At 38.5% G+C, this 14,294-nt stretch overlaps 2 protein-coding genes across 2 annotated transcripts; both read right to left on the reverse strand.

Annotated features, from left to right (window-relative positions):
- Positions 1–774: 774 nt before the first annotated feature.
- Positions 775–1,978, reverse strand: GCK72_013365 (uncharacterized protein; the record flags this gene model as incomplete). Its single annotated transcript, XM_053729814.1, has 4 exons — positions 775–837; positions 895–941; positions 1,524–1,784; positions 1,885–1,978. 4 exons carry the CDS (start codon positions 1,976–1,978, stop codon positions 775–777), a joined length of 465 nt encoding a protein of 154 aa, XP_053584586.1.
- A 687-nt stretch (positions 1,979–2,665) lies between these two features.
- GCK72_013366 (uncharacterized protein) lies at positions 2,666–13,317 on the reverse strand (the record flags this gene model as incomplete). Its single annotated transcript, XM_053729815.1, has 19 exons — positions 2,666–2,836; positions 2,893–3,035; positions 3,091–3,268; positions 3,322–3,587; positions 3,635–3,940; positions 3,986–4,147; positions 4,222–4,672; positions 4,727–5,206; positions 5,316–5,694; positions 7,941–8,209; positions 8,475–8,570; positions 8,686–9,051; positions 9,179–9,422; positions 9,537–9,796; positions 10,115–10,309; positions 10,449–10,743; positions 12,479–12,567; positions 13,144–13,229; positions 13,311–13,317. 19 exons carry the CDS (start codon positions 13,315–13,317, stop codon positions 2,666–2,668), a joined length of 4,443 nt encoding a protein of 1,480 aa, XP_053584587.1.
- Positions 13,318–14,294: the final 977 nt, after the last annotated feature.

The following is a 14,294-nucleotide window of genomic DNA, read 5'->3' on the forward strand; positions in this document are numbered from 1 at the left end:
AAGATAATAAATTTCCAGTTAAAACTTCTGGAAAAATTCTTCTCTTACTCTCATTTTCTCCCCTCCTCCTTCATTTTCTCACTTAACTTCATTCTACACCGTATAGTATTTTATCTTTTGCAAATTTTCAGTAAAAACTCAACTGTTACAGTAATCATTGTAAGGTTTTAATTTCAAATAAAAAGATAATTTTGGTTCCTGTTCAAAAAAAGTTTTCAGTTTCATTGTGGTTTTGTTTTTAGATTGAAATTTTGAAGTAACTAGTCTTTCTCTATTTCTATTAATCAATCTTACTCGTATTCCTTGTTTTCCATTTTCCACTGTTTCCGTCTCATTTCATTACTAACTCATAACTCTTCCTATAATCGTTTTTACACTCAACTCAAATCTACCTCCCCCGTTCTCTCCCGTCTACTGTAACCCATCTTTTCTTCTCTCTTCGCGTGAACTTTTCCACTTTTCCTCTTCATTTTCGTCCATCTTCCGTACCTCTAATCAAAACCTATCAATCTGACAGAAGCTGTCGAAAACTGGATTCTTTTCACCGGATCAAGCCGCTTTCCTTCCCAGAAATAACAAGAAGGGACTTCTTCTTTTTCCCAATATTCAATATTTTATAACTAATGACAATTAAGACAAGAAAAAGACACAAGACAATCCCAGAGGTCCCAAGAAAATACATCACAGCAATCATCAATAAATTATAATTAAAAAAGAAAAAAAGACTAAAGTGAAGAGTAAAGCGAAGACAAGAGGAATAAGTGGGGTCAGAAATTATGCCATTGGATTGGACTTCATTAGGAGAATGTCACTGGCAACCATCTCTTTGACGAGTTCCTGCAAAAAACGATTGAATTCAAATTTTCATTTCTATTCATAAATATATGAACTTACCGGAACAGTAACCTTCGCTTCCCATCCGAGAGTCTTCTTCGCCTTTTCTGGATTTCCCAAAAGGGTCTCCACCTCAGTTGGTCTGTAGTATTTTGGAGACACTTTCACTCGAATCACTCCATTTTTATTCTTTCCAACTTCCTCAACACCATACTTGTCACGGGCCGGGCCGGGCCGGGCCGGGCCGGGCCCGCTAAAAATATCTTCCGGCCCGGCCCGGCCCGGCCCGGGCTGGCCCGGCGCGGCCCGTTCGGCCCGTCAAAATATTGAAAAAAAAATTTTCGTCGTTTTCCCATTGTTTTTTCGTTTACTACTTCATGGCAAACATATTATTGATTAGAAATTATAAAAAGACAACAAGTGAAAACGGAAATTGTCAGAATAAGTTATTTTGTCACTATAAACTTTGAGCCTCTCAAAGTCTCTGTGATAATCAGCCGATGATCAGAATCAGGATCAAGAACTTGCTGGAGGCTTCTGAAAGTAGTCTTATCGAATCCCCCGACCTCGATTTAGTATAAACCGAAGAAAAAATTTAATTTCCAACACTTTCGATTCTATTTTTCAAAAATAATTTTTTGCTGCGGGCCCTGCGGGCCGGCCCGTGATTTGACAAGTATGCTCAACACCTTCTCCTTCCCATTGAAGTTCTTCTCCAATTTCAGCGAAAGCGAGATTACAGAATTCTCTGACACTGAATTGTTTTCCAGTTGCAATCACAAAGTCATCTGGAGCATCATGTTGGAGGATTCTCCACATGGCTTCGACGTACTCTCTGGCGTGTCCCCAATCACGGAGAGCACTCAGGTTTCCAAGTTCGATGGATTCCTGTTGTCCAAGGCTGATTTTGGCAACGGAACGAGTGATCTTACGGGTTACGAAGGTCTCTCCTGGAAAATTATTTTCAGTTTCAAACACATAACATCACAAAAGAGTAAATTTAAAATAGTTTGACTGCGTATCATTTGAGCCTAAAACTCCTTCGCTCACCTCTACGTGGACTCTCATGATTGAAGAGAATTCCATTGCATGCAAACATGTTGTAGGCCTCACGATAATTAACCACAATCCAATATCCGTACATCTTTGCAACGGCGTATGGAGATCTTGGATAGAATGGAGCCTTCTCACTTTGTGGAATCTCTTGCACTAATTATGCAAAATCAATGAATGAAGACGAAAAACGTCTAGACTAGACCCACCGAGACGCAAAGAAACGGAGGAAATGGAGCAGATGTTTTGGATACCAATTTGAGTTTCCTCCACTCCTTTTCAAGTATTTTTTAGTAAGACAAAACGAATGATACGTTATGATTAGTAACTCAGATAACAACAAGAACGAAACCAAATGAAATAAATTGGATTTATGAAACGTACAGTGTTGAGAAGGTGCTTAAGAATGTGTATTTTTCGGAGGGATACAAGTACAAAGAGTAATAAATAAAATGAGAGAAAGATTTTGCGATTCAATAAATAAGGAATTATGCATTTTTCGTGGAAACAATATAATCTGGAATCACAGAAATTGAGAGAGAATACTTATAACAGTTTCGTACATTTTTGCTCGGGATGGAAACGGGAGGTTGAAATCGAGATTGAATTTATCACAGAGGGAAAATGGAAAAAAAGGAAAGAAAATGATAGGAAATGTGGGATGATTATGGAAAAGTGAAATAGAGAAAGTGAAGGGAAAAAGGAAAGGAAATTGATATGATGGAGAGAATAATTGGCACAAAGAAAAAAATTATAAAATTTTTAAAAACATAAACATTTAGACGGAAACGGCATCAGAATTCGGATCAAGTTGAGTTGGACGTTCAAGTGGAGTAGAAGACGATGGTTCAGATTGAAATGGAGCATCACCGACTACAGTATCCTCATCCATCACACTTTCTTCGTCTTCTTCATGGTCGGCGGTGACGAATTGTGTTTCTTCGTTCATCTGGAGACTTTTGAAAGGGTTTAGATCTGCTTTTCGCCTGAATTTTCTGAAATTACCTCTTTCTGAGCGTCCTCTTCTGTTGGTGGATTTGGAGTAGATCTTCCTGATTGACAATCTTGGAGAGCTGAACAATAATGGAGCATGAGGACAGCAAGAGCCTGAAGCCGTTCATCGAGTCCTTGAAATTTCGAAGATGATTCTGAAACTTCTCAACATTTGGATAGCATCTGAATGATTCTATTCAGATCACTAACCTCCACCACTCTGCATAACACTCAGTCGGTCATCTTTCGTCTCTCGTATCGCTGTTTGAATTCTATCAATTTGCGCATTGATTTTTTCAACTCGTTCTTCTGACGGAAGTTCACTGAATATCTCACGTCCGAGACGTTTCGCATTCCGAATCGTCTGCTCGTTGTAGGCGTTTCCGGGCTGAAACTTTCCAGTTTTTGCTAGAAAAGATATTCTAATATTGAAGTCATTACCTGGAAGTAAAGACCACTTATAAATGGGGATCCATCCAATTCAAGGAGAACATCAGCAAGAACATTCTGGATACTGGCCATCGGGCTATCTCTGTCAACAATGTCTTGATTCAACATTGAATTGCAGTCAGTGGATGATGACTCAGTGTCCACAGTGTCCCTTCTTCCTGGTGTTCCCTCTGTTTTCTTCCCTCCTTTCCTCCAATTAGAAAACTTTTCAGTCACTTTCCGGAATCTGGCTCGTTTCGTTGTTTCGGGAGTATCCACTGAAGATGAGGCGGCATTGAAATGAAAAACTAAATCGATCACTTACAAGGTCCTGTAACATTGGAAGAAGATGTTGATGGTGACTGCACGAGCAATGCGTGTTTCTCTTCATGTGGATGATCTGGAGTAGATGCCGTAACGACGCCATCTAACTCCGAAGCAGAAATCTCTTCAAACTGGGAATCATCAGGAAGTGGAAGATGGGTTGGAGGAGAAAGTTGTTGAGGAGAGCAAGCGATTCCACCGTTATTAGCCTTGACGACACACTTATTATGGCAAATGACAAGACATCTGGAGCAAGTCGACGCGTTTCGGAGCCAGATTTTTCCTCGGCACATTGCGCAAGTGGTCGCTGAAAAGAACGGATGTGAGCTGTTCCTTCAAGAAATTCACTCACCATTCCGTCCAACCCATAGCTTCCAGTCATGATTTGCAGGAGCCAGAGCTGGCGGAGAAAACGGTCTGGCTGGTGATGCTGCCTCGTTTGCATGTTGAATTCGATGAAGTTCGTCTTCACTGTCATCTCCAGAATTTATAGCTTTATCAGATGGAAACCCATCTGGAAAGTATCTGAATCCGAGTGTAATGTCACCGAAACAAAGACGTGGATCGAATCCGGACGGGAGAACTCACTGATCAGTCTGAAAAGAATAAATACATGCTTCTTGATTGGAAGCAGTGAAACATACGGATCATCAGTTGCAGTTGGAGGTGGTGGCGTTGCCGAGGTATTCGGTTGCTTCAACTGGAAAACTTCTCGATGACAATTCGAAAGAGTCAATCGACAATCATCAATGAGTTGTGGCACGAATAGAGAGACACTTCCAAGGAGAATCGGTTTGGATTCGGGTGATTTCATAGGCGACATCGGGGCGGAATTCTCAGTATTTGTTGACGAAGAAGCAACACTATCAGGAGTAGAAGGTGTCACATTGGGAAGGATGGATGCAGAAGTGTTCGGTGTTCCAGCAGTTTTCACTTCTCTCGCATGAACAGTCACATTTAAATATCGAATCGTACTGCGAGTTGTTGTCTCTGCAGGAGTGTCGAGTTCAAAGTGAAGTGATTGTCCCCACATTACGTCCTGAAACTAGTGAGGAATTAGATTCTGATTCACCTAGTAGCCTAGATGACCTACCTTCTGAAACTGCACACTTTTCGTTGTTCTCGCTTTGATAGTTGTCATCGGCGACTGATCTTTCTGTCCGGATCCGTTTGATCTTCTACCTTTCGGAGACTCTGACAACTTCTTCTTCAGTCTTTTCTTCTCTTTCTTATCCTCCGATGGACTTTCTTTCCTCTTTCCTACAACTGCCATTGGTGATCTTCCAATCGAATGCTCTCTATCCGTATCATAAAGTGACCCAGCATCCGCACCAATCTCAATACTTTCCCCGTTGAAATCCACTGCAGAGGCGTCAGTCAATTTCCGGTTCTGAGGCATCAAATCGAGAACTTTCTTCTTTCCAGCAGCGAACGTCGCCTGGATTTTAGCTTTTCGTGTACTCGCCGACCTCTTTCTATCAAGATGTGTTTCCTCGTCGTCTCCACAATCTTCCGTTCCCGTGTCCGTTCGATTTGATACCATTGAGGCTAACGAGGCGACAGAACCGGTTTGCTGAAATACATTAATTGGGAAAAACTGCTAAACCAATTAGGAGGGAGAGTAATGGTTATTTTTGTTTTTGTCTGTCAGGTGATTTTTGATTCGATATTTCAGCACTTACAGTTGCAATCAGAGCCAATCCCTTAGCTGCATCCGCTTGAGTCAACGTCTTATCCTTGTCTTCTTTTCGAACGACTCCAAGAAGTTGTGGATCCAAATTGTGTCCAGCTGATGCACTTCTATTCAAGTCTCCAACTAGCAACATCTTTATCTCGTCCTCCACACAATTCTCCATTCCAAAATCAGCGGAACTCGAGAGAACTGCATCAATAACTTTTGCATCGAGATGACTTTCAGATTGGGTTCTTCGTAGATCGAAGCTGGGTTGACTGATAAGAAGTTGGGGGACACGAGCACTTTCAGCACGTTGAACAGACACAATTGGTGATTTTTCGAATTTGTGGGCATCTGGAATTAGATGGATGAGATGTATCTCTTTTCTATAATATTTCGAGATCTCAGTTTGATCTTCTGATCGGTATGAACCTTTCCGTTTCCCATCAATCTTCTTCTTTTTCTCGAAAGAATTTTCAAAAATCGTTCAAAATGCGCGCATCGAACGATATCGGGTTGTTACTGTCAACGAAAAAAATAACTTTTTTATTTTTCTTATCAAACTTTTCCATCATTTTCTCTGTTCTGACCCAACCAATCACAATAACCCCTCCTATTTTTTTGACGAAGACGTTGCCTAGTTGCAGTGTAAGTGTGTACTATTAGGTTGGTTCATAATTTTCTGCAATTTTCGAGCTTGCCGGTTGTCGTTTTCATTTCTCGACATAGGAGTTGTTTTGTGATGTGATTGTTTTTGTGTTTGGTAGGCCTACTCAAGTACTTGTTACAGTTTCAAAGTTTTACTTCTCGTTTTTTTTTCCGCCGAGAACGGAGCTTTGATTTACATGCAACTTTTTGCGTTTTTGGAACCGTATTTTGTTTTCATTCGTTTCTGATCTAAAAATTATGTCATTCAAAAAGAACTTGCTGATGTATGTTAAACAAGGTCTCTGTGTTCAAACGCAAGTACATTTTGATTCACAAGATTCGAAACAAGAAACTTGGATCTGACTGAAAAATTTCTTCTCTATCAGCAGTCAGAGCCAGATTTGGAGTTATAGCAGGGAATCGTAGAAGCGGATCTGTATCAAACCACACGTAGGTTGTCAACTTCTTTAAGGGTGACTTATGTAACTGTAGTTCATAGATGGAAACCATTTATCGGAATGAGAAAATTAGTCGTTACATACCACACGTTTTGAAACAACATGAGATGATACATCACATGGTCCTAAGTTGGTTCTTAGTACTTTTACACCCAACACACGTATGGTCGAGCTATTTATTTCTTAGAAATAAGTAGTCGAGTTGTTAATCTAACGATGTGAGGAAAGTAGAATGTGTGGACCAAGATTTGGGCGCTCTGGATGTTCTCAAACCTGAAAAAGTGGTTTTTTGAATCTGGGACTCAGTACTCTGGGTGGAGTGGAGGGAACTCCTGAGCAAGGACAGGGAAGTAACATCAGATGTTCAAGTTTCTTATTTCAATAAACTTAAAATCTTGTAACTCCAAGACGGGGAGATATAACAAAACGAAGTTTTCAGTATGACAACGATTGTTCATGTGTTGCGAAAGTAGCTCACAACAAACTGTTGTTATCTGCCTGGACAATTATTTTTTATTCATTGTATTAATCCAACCTTCTTCTCTTTAATTACAAACATTTTGCCTGACTTCAACGACATTTTAATGGGGAAGAATCCAAATAAAAAGGGGATATCAAAAATAAGCAAGTTTCCTTTTCCAGTGATCTCGAATAGATGGTCTACGCAGAGAGAATCAGTAAGCTACCAAAATCTTGTCAAAAGACTACCAATGCTGATAAACAGTATTTTGAATTTTAGAAATCTTTCTGGATTTGAAAAAATAAAATCAAAGTTTTATCGAAAAATTGCAGAAAATTATTTACCAACCTAATATGTACTCTCGCTGCAGGCAGCTGATCGAATATTCACGGCTGAAACAGTAAAAACTGAAACAGTAAATTCTGAAAATGATGGGTATCGAACTCAGAGCACTGAAATTTTTGGAATGAATTAGTCTTCCGAAAAGACGTTTTCTGGCAAATAGAAATTGAAATCTGGGACATTGACATTTTCATCCATGAGTAGAGGTTCATGAAAAAATTGATTAAAAACGCATACTTTCGCTCATAGCAAAAATAGGTGCTCACTACTTTTTAACTGGACATTATTCATCTAGACCAGAATTTTACGCAGATTCTGAATTTGAAAAGATCTCGTTGCAAGAGCATTTCCATGAAAAGATATTTGTCAAAGTTGAGCTCGATTATCAAAAGTGTAGTTTTTATGATATTTTTCTACCAGAAGATGACGTGTCACATTTTTGGTGCCAACACAAAAAAGTCTTAAAATACTCCAAATAATTCATTTCTGCAAAGATTTTTAAAAAATCTCATCATCTGAAATTTTTTAAAATTTTTCAGTGTGGTATCTGGGTTTCAGACGGAAGGGGGCGGAGCCTAACAGAATGTGTACGATTATTCTTAGAAAAGGTTGGGTACTCACTATGCCTAATACCAACTCATTCAGACTCATTTGAGTTTTTTCTGTGCAGTCGTCAACAGTGGGATGGTTGAGAGTAACAGAGAACATGTTTTAAGACAAAAACGTGGGTGACAATACGTTAGCAGCCAACGCAGAATCTGTGAAAATAGAAGGAGAAAGAACAGACGGAGACAGTACAACTCCTGAGAGTACGGTAGGAGAAACGACGTCAGGACAGAGAACAAATGGAGATAAAACTAAAGGAGACATTACGTATGGATTTACTACATTAGGGGATAAGACGTAGGGAGAGAAGACGTATGCATTGAATACGGCAGCTGATAATACATTTGGACCAAGGACGTATGGAGAGAAGATGAGTGGATTTCCAACCTGTGAAGAAGAAATTAATGGATGGGGGGATGAAACATATCTGGCATTTCAGGTTTCGAAGTTAATTTAGGACCAAAGTTTTCAGATGGGACCGGCTGTTTTTTTCTTGTTTCAAACTTTTGATTTAGTCTTAGTCACTCAAGATTATTTACTTGTATTTTTCAGTTTTCAAAAAGTGTTTCGTGTTTAGCCGGTTCTCGAGTCAGATCCGATTCGACGCAATTCATTTTCCAACCAAAAACCGTTATAGAAAAATCGAACTTACTTGAGGTGAAATAACCGGAAGAGACATGAGAAGTGGAGAGAGAACACTCGGGCAAAACAGTTGAGGAGATAGGACGAGTGGTCCGAGAACGGATAGCTGGAAATGAATTATCTTCAATTTTTCGAAAAAAAAAATCACGTTTCAGAAACACAACTTCAGCTTTCGCAGTAAAGAATCGAAAGTCATTTTTACAAATCCTTTCCATACGAACCTTATTAATAGTGGGTGCAAATGCTTGTGGTGAGAACACTGTCGGATTCAAAAACACGATTTGATACAATCCATTCAACAGAGAAATCGTCTGTCTCTTCACTCTTCTTCCACTTTTTCCAAATCCTTGAGCTCCATTTCCTTTCGCAAGTTCTCTGATTGTCATTCGAATGGACTCTTCCTTCTGTTCAGTTGTCAGAGAGTCAACTTCATGAATATCGAATGGTAGATCAGAAACCGAAGTATTGTATATTCCAGTCTCTCCATAAAGAGATTGCATTTGCTCCTTGTTCATGAATGAGAACTTCTTGTTGACGAAATCCAAATTTTGAGGACGAGTCAGAGAGCTGGAAAGAGATGTGTACGCCTGAAATGGGACTCCGATTGGTCAGAATTGGGTCCAGTATTTTCTTTGAAAACTACTGTTCCAACCGGTCATAATCTTTGCTGGAAGGAATACATGAACATTGAGTAACGGATCCCCTTAATCTCACCTGATCAATAATCGAAGTCATATCCACTAAATCCTTATCCAATCCACTCTTTCTCAGTCCTTTCACCAGATTCAATGCGTCATCCACAACATTATTCACTCCTGTGATATCCATCACCAATTCCAACACATTTTCTCTATCCTTGTCTTTCAATCCAGCCTTTTCCAGAACATTTGGAATTGGGAGGATACTATTGTCACTCTCGTCACGATACAATGGGAACATGTCGGGAGAGAGGAGGCGTCTGGAATCAAAATTTGTATTTATGGATGAATGAAGAAGTGGGAGTTAAATATAGATTCTCATTCCTGAATTCAATAAAACAGAAATTTATTTAGTGAAGTTAGCGTCTTCCTACCTCTTTGTGTTTAACTTCTCTGGCATAATCGGCATAAACCTTGGCGACAAAAAGTTCGCATTCGAATCTTTCGTATGTTTGTGAACTGCATCCACCAATCCGAAAACAGTTTCATCGATCATTCCATCCGGTGTAATATCTCGAACTCGATCAGAAAATGATTTCGTTTGTCTCAATGGATGATTCTTTCCAATTACCATATCCAACATTCTATTCTTGAATCGATTCTTCTCCCGGGCTCCAAATACAGCGTCTTGGAGCTGAAAATTTGGGTTTTTTTCAGGGTTTATCTGCTTATTTGCCGAGGATATGGTAATCGCTACCAATGCGAACACGCTCTAATGAGGAAAATACGTGGAAATGTAATATTTTCACGCATCCTAAAAATTCCTGTAGGAAAATAGTTTCAAATGCTCCCCGCCACGTAATAGGGACTACGTGTTTTTAGTTAAAGTTTTAGAGCGTGTTTGCGTCTACAGTGCGCAGTAATTTGCCGATAACTTTCTCTATTTCAAAACTATTTCAAAACAGTAACATTTTTTCGACAACTAATCAAATAATGATTAATGTATTCTTACCTTTTTCAGATTCGTATAGCTTGAAGTCATATTTCTCGTCGGTTTCACATGTGCAAACTCTCTGATCATTTTGGTGAATTCTTGTATTGGACTCTTGTTATTTTCATGCAAATCTGGCATCTTCGCATAATTCTTTGGTTTATAGAATACTCCATCCAAACTGTCAACTCGTTTCGCTTCGTCGGCTGCTTCTTTCTGAAAAATGAGAGTTTTGAAACACTAAAGCTCATACAAACTACAATTGATTTTTTAATGTTTCTGAATGTTTACTAATAAAATAAAATATCTCTTCATGATTACCAGAATCCTTCACAGTATATAAAAGAAAACTCACATTACGATAAAGCGATAGAATATTATTCAGTATTACCGTTCGTACTCTCTTTTTCAACTGCTTCTGGACTATTCTCTTCTGAATTTTCCTTCTTTTCAGTTTCTTTATATCTAGTTTCCCCATTGGTACTGTAGCTTGTTTGTCGATAAAATCTAATTTCTTATCCAATGCTGCCTTCCCATAAATGTCTTCCAACTTTCCGTCGAAAGCGTTTACGAGACATTTAGCTCCAGCTTTCACGTCATATTCCTTAGGAATTGAATCAAGACAAGCAACAAATGCACGACGTTGCGGTCTAGAAATTTATTTAGAGAACGTGTATCTCAGGAATTAGAAGTCTTTTTAGTTTCGGAGAATATGTAACTAAGAGATTAGAAGTGTTATCTAGTTTCGGTGTTAGTAATCTTTGAGAAACAGAATTTAGTTCTTTCTAATCTAATAATTTGGAGTCTGAAATTTCTTAATCTCTCATATGTTGCATCACCATCAGGCTCCCGAATCCCATCTCCTAATTATTTTCAGAGGACATTCTACTTCATTTTTGTCCCGCTCTTTCGAGGGGACTCAAAAAATTGTTTATAATACTCAGAGTTTGCTCCTTTGCACGGAAATCTTTAGTAAAAGGCGAAAGATTTTCACGGTCAAATGCAGAGGAACCAGAGTTAGTGAGCACAACGAGAGGAGGGTATTTGAATGACAGTGTGTACGGACATCTCCCGGGTTCCGCGCGTTGCTATGTTACACGTGGGAAAAGGGGCGGGACTTGTTGGATACCTCAAGAACCATAGATAGAGAGAATGGTGTAAATAGAGTATGCGTTGTAGCAATCACCGGAACAAGACCAGGTGATTGTTACAACGTTGAACTTTCATGAATCTTTGAAACTGGAAGAATCAAAGTATATACTTCTAAATCCATCGCAGGTGTAGAAAGGCGTTGTCTTGTAATTTCATAAACTTCCAAATTTTTGCGATCGTAATCTATTCTGTGAAATTGGGTAAAATTTGTTGATAGTGAATTAGTTACAACCACGTCCCGGACAGAAGCTCTCAAAAATAGAGATAGCTGGTAATGCCACCTTATAAGTGATAGTGTTAGACAAGTGTTAGAGTTGATAGAGATGGAGGTATTAATTTTTTGCTTTCAACTAGATTTTTTTGATGTTTCTGAAACAGATAGAATCCATTATGAGGGTCTCAATGAGAATCTATTTCTTTATAATGCCTCAGTAATAAATGGCTCAGTATTCTGCAGAAACTATCTCAATAAATAATACTCACTTGAAACTGGCTACTTATCAAAATTCTGTTTTCAAAAATTTGGGTCAGGAATGCGATTTTCCCGAGTGGTCAAACAGTGATTTTCTAATCGAGTTTTCAGAGGAAATGGATAGAAATCTGACGTCACAGAGATGCGGACTCTACTGTCAGATTTAAAGTAGCTCATATATGGCCCGAGTAATAAAACTTCTTGTCTGAAAGTCTGGGATGGTATCTTGGAGTGTTCACGCTTGAAGCTTCTGTACAACGTGCTTCTGAATCACGTTTGAAAACCCTAGACATGAGTTACCCAAAGGTTTCCAATATGTGAGGTATATAAAACTACCGTACATTTGCTCTCTGTTCCCAATACCATCTCAAAAAATCACAAGTCCAAAGATACATCATAAATATATCTCATTCACAGGTATCGTCTTCCACTGTTAACTATCCGTTTTCCTCATTAAAATCCTTGCGTATTAACGACGCATTGTTCTTTTGCCTCTCGTTCTCCTCCTTGTCTGATCTCCCCTCTTCCCCACTCATCTCGTTATCAAAACTGACGAATTCTCGACGGTTCTTCGTTTTCTATGGCGGCGTCAAGTCAGAAGCAACAACGATAAAAACGGCAATAAAAGTGCCAAAACGAACTGGTCTCCCTGTTTCTTTCACACGATTTCCCTTTTTGATTTACAACTATTTTTAAGAGACGTCGAGAGAATTGAGATGGTGATGGCTGCTTATCTCCAGAATATGTTTTAGATGACTCACTTCTTCATTTGCATATACATTTGTTTGCCAACGGAACCAAGAAGTGAGCTGACCGCTTGAATGTACCATCCGTAGTGGAGTTGTTGAAGCTGTAAATTGAAGATTAAAAAGTTAATTTTTAGGAAAGTTATTAATCATCTTCGTGAAATTTTGAGATTTGATATCAAAACTTCAAAACGGGAATTTCATGTAGTGCAGTGGCGCGAAAACGGTAAAGCTTTTGAAAAATAATATGGATTATGTAGGACCATTACAATTGCTCTCTAAACAAGAAATATTCTCAAGATTATTTCGATCCATTGAAACTTTTGATGACTATATTTTTTGCTTTTTCCTTTAACACTAGTTTTTCAAAGTCTCAGGACAGCGCAGTTTTGAAAATAGCGCTGATCTAGTAAACAGTTGAGCTAGCCTTTCTGTAAAAATAATTACAATTTCAGTGTTCCCAGAAATTTCGTCTTTGGTTCTAATGGAGATGAGTAGCAAATAACGGTGCCAGTTTCCAATAAAAGTAATGCGAGCTTCGGATACTCAGATTCTATTCAAAACGTTCAAAAGTTCAGATTTTTCATAATCTCCCCTTCCCCCTAATTCTCACCTAACCGATTAATCATTCAATCGTTTTTTCGATTCTCCAGACTTATCTATTCAGATTCATTTCATACCTTATCAACCTCCTTCGCTTCCATTTTCATCTTATCCATCGCTGCCAATTTTGAAGCACTTTGAACACAATTCACATTATCGAATGCTGGAAATTAATTTTTTTCAAAATTTAACAATTCGGTTGTTTTCTGGGAATTGTAAACTTCCACCTATATAAAATACATACGAAGCATATAGGAGATGCGGGGCCTTATTGTCTGTGTCATCCCCCACTAAAATTTTACCCATTTTAAAACTGAAAATTTTCTCTAAATCCATCTCACTTCGTTCCCCAATGACATCACCTAAAAATACAAAAAAGAATACTGCACTTTTTTCATCAAAAGTCGTTATCATTTTGTTCTCTTATTTCCTACTTATCAAGTTTTCATTTCTTCGAAACTTCCGAGGAACGAGTGGAACGTATTCAGACTAATCTATCATTTATCTTGTCACTTGAGGCGGTATTTTTGGCGCCGAAAAAAACGGAGAGGAAGTGAAAAATGAAAGGGAAAATGGAAGATGAATTGCACTTTGACGAGGTGGAGGAAAGGAATTTTGTGGGAATCGTCTAGGAATTGTGGGAATCGTCTAGGAATATTCTCAAAATAACTTGAAGATCTGGATGTTTCAAAACCTGGATATAAGTGCATTGATATAATTTTTCTCGATTTTGATATAACTTATTTCGAGCACAGATTTCACTACCCTGAAACGAAATTCCAAAACGAATGCTTCAAAACAGTTCGCTTGGTACTGAAAAGATAATTCAGAAAACTCATAATTAGATATAGTGAGTTGGAAACAAAGCGCGGGCAATGATGCGACGCAGTAGCTTTTCTAATTTGATAGCTTTTAATTGAAAGTGCGTGATTGCCGTATGTGGTATCAAGTGGAGACCAGGGCGTCATGTTAGCAACAAATATAGTTTGGGAAACAGTAAATTTTGGATTAAAAGTTCATAACAGTCCAACTCGTATTATGAAAAAAAAGTGAAACAATGTTTCAACGATTTTGTATCTTAGATACAACTTCCGAAAACTAATGGGTCGTTCAGACTATTATCCGTGTAGGTAGTTTTTTTTTGTTAGAGAGTGTTAGCTGAAATTCGACCAAACTAATTTTCCTATACAAGAATAAATCTGAATAACAGAAAGGAAGAATTATCCGA

The sequence above is a fragment of the Caenorhabditis remanei genome, chromosome IV (assembly GCF_010183535.1).
Source record: "Caenorhabditis remanei strain PX506 chromosome IV, whole genome shotgun sequence".
Classification (NCBI taxonomy): Eukaryota; Metazoa; Nematoda; class Chromadorea; order Rhabditida; family Rhabditidae; genus Caenorhabditis; species Caenorhabditis remanei.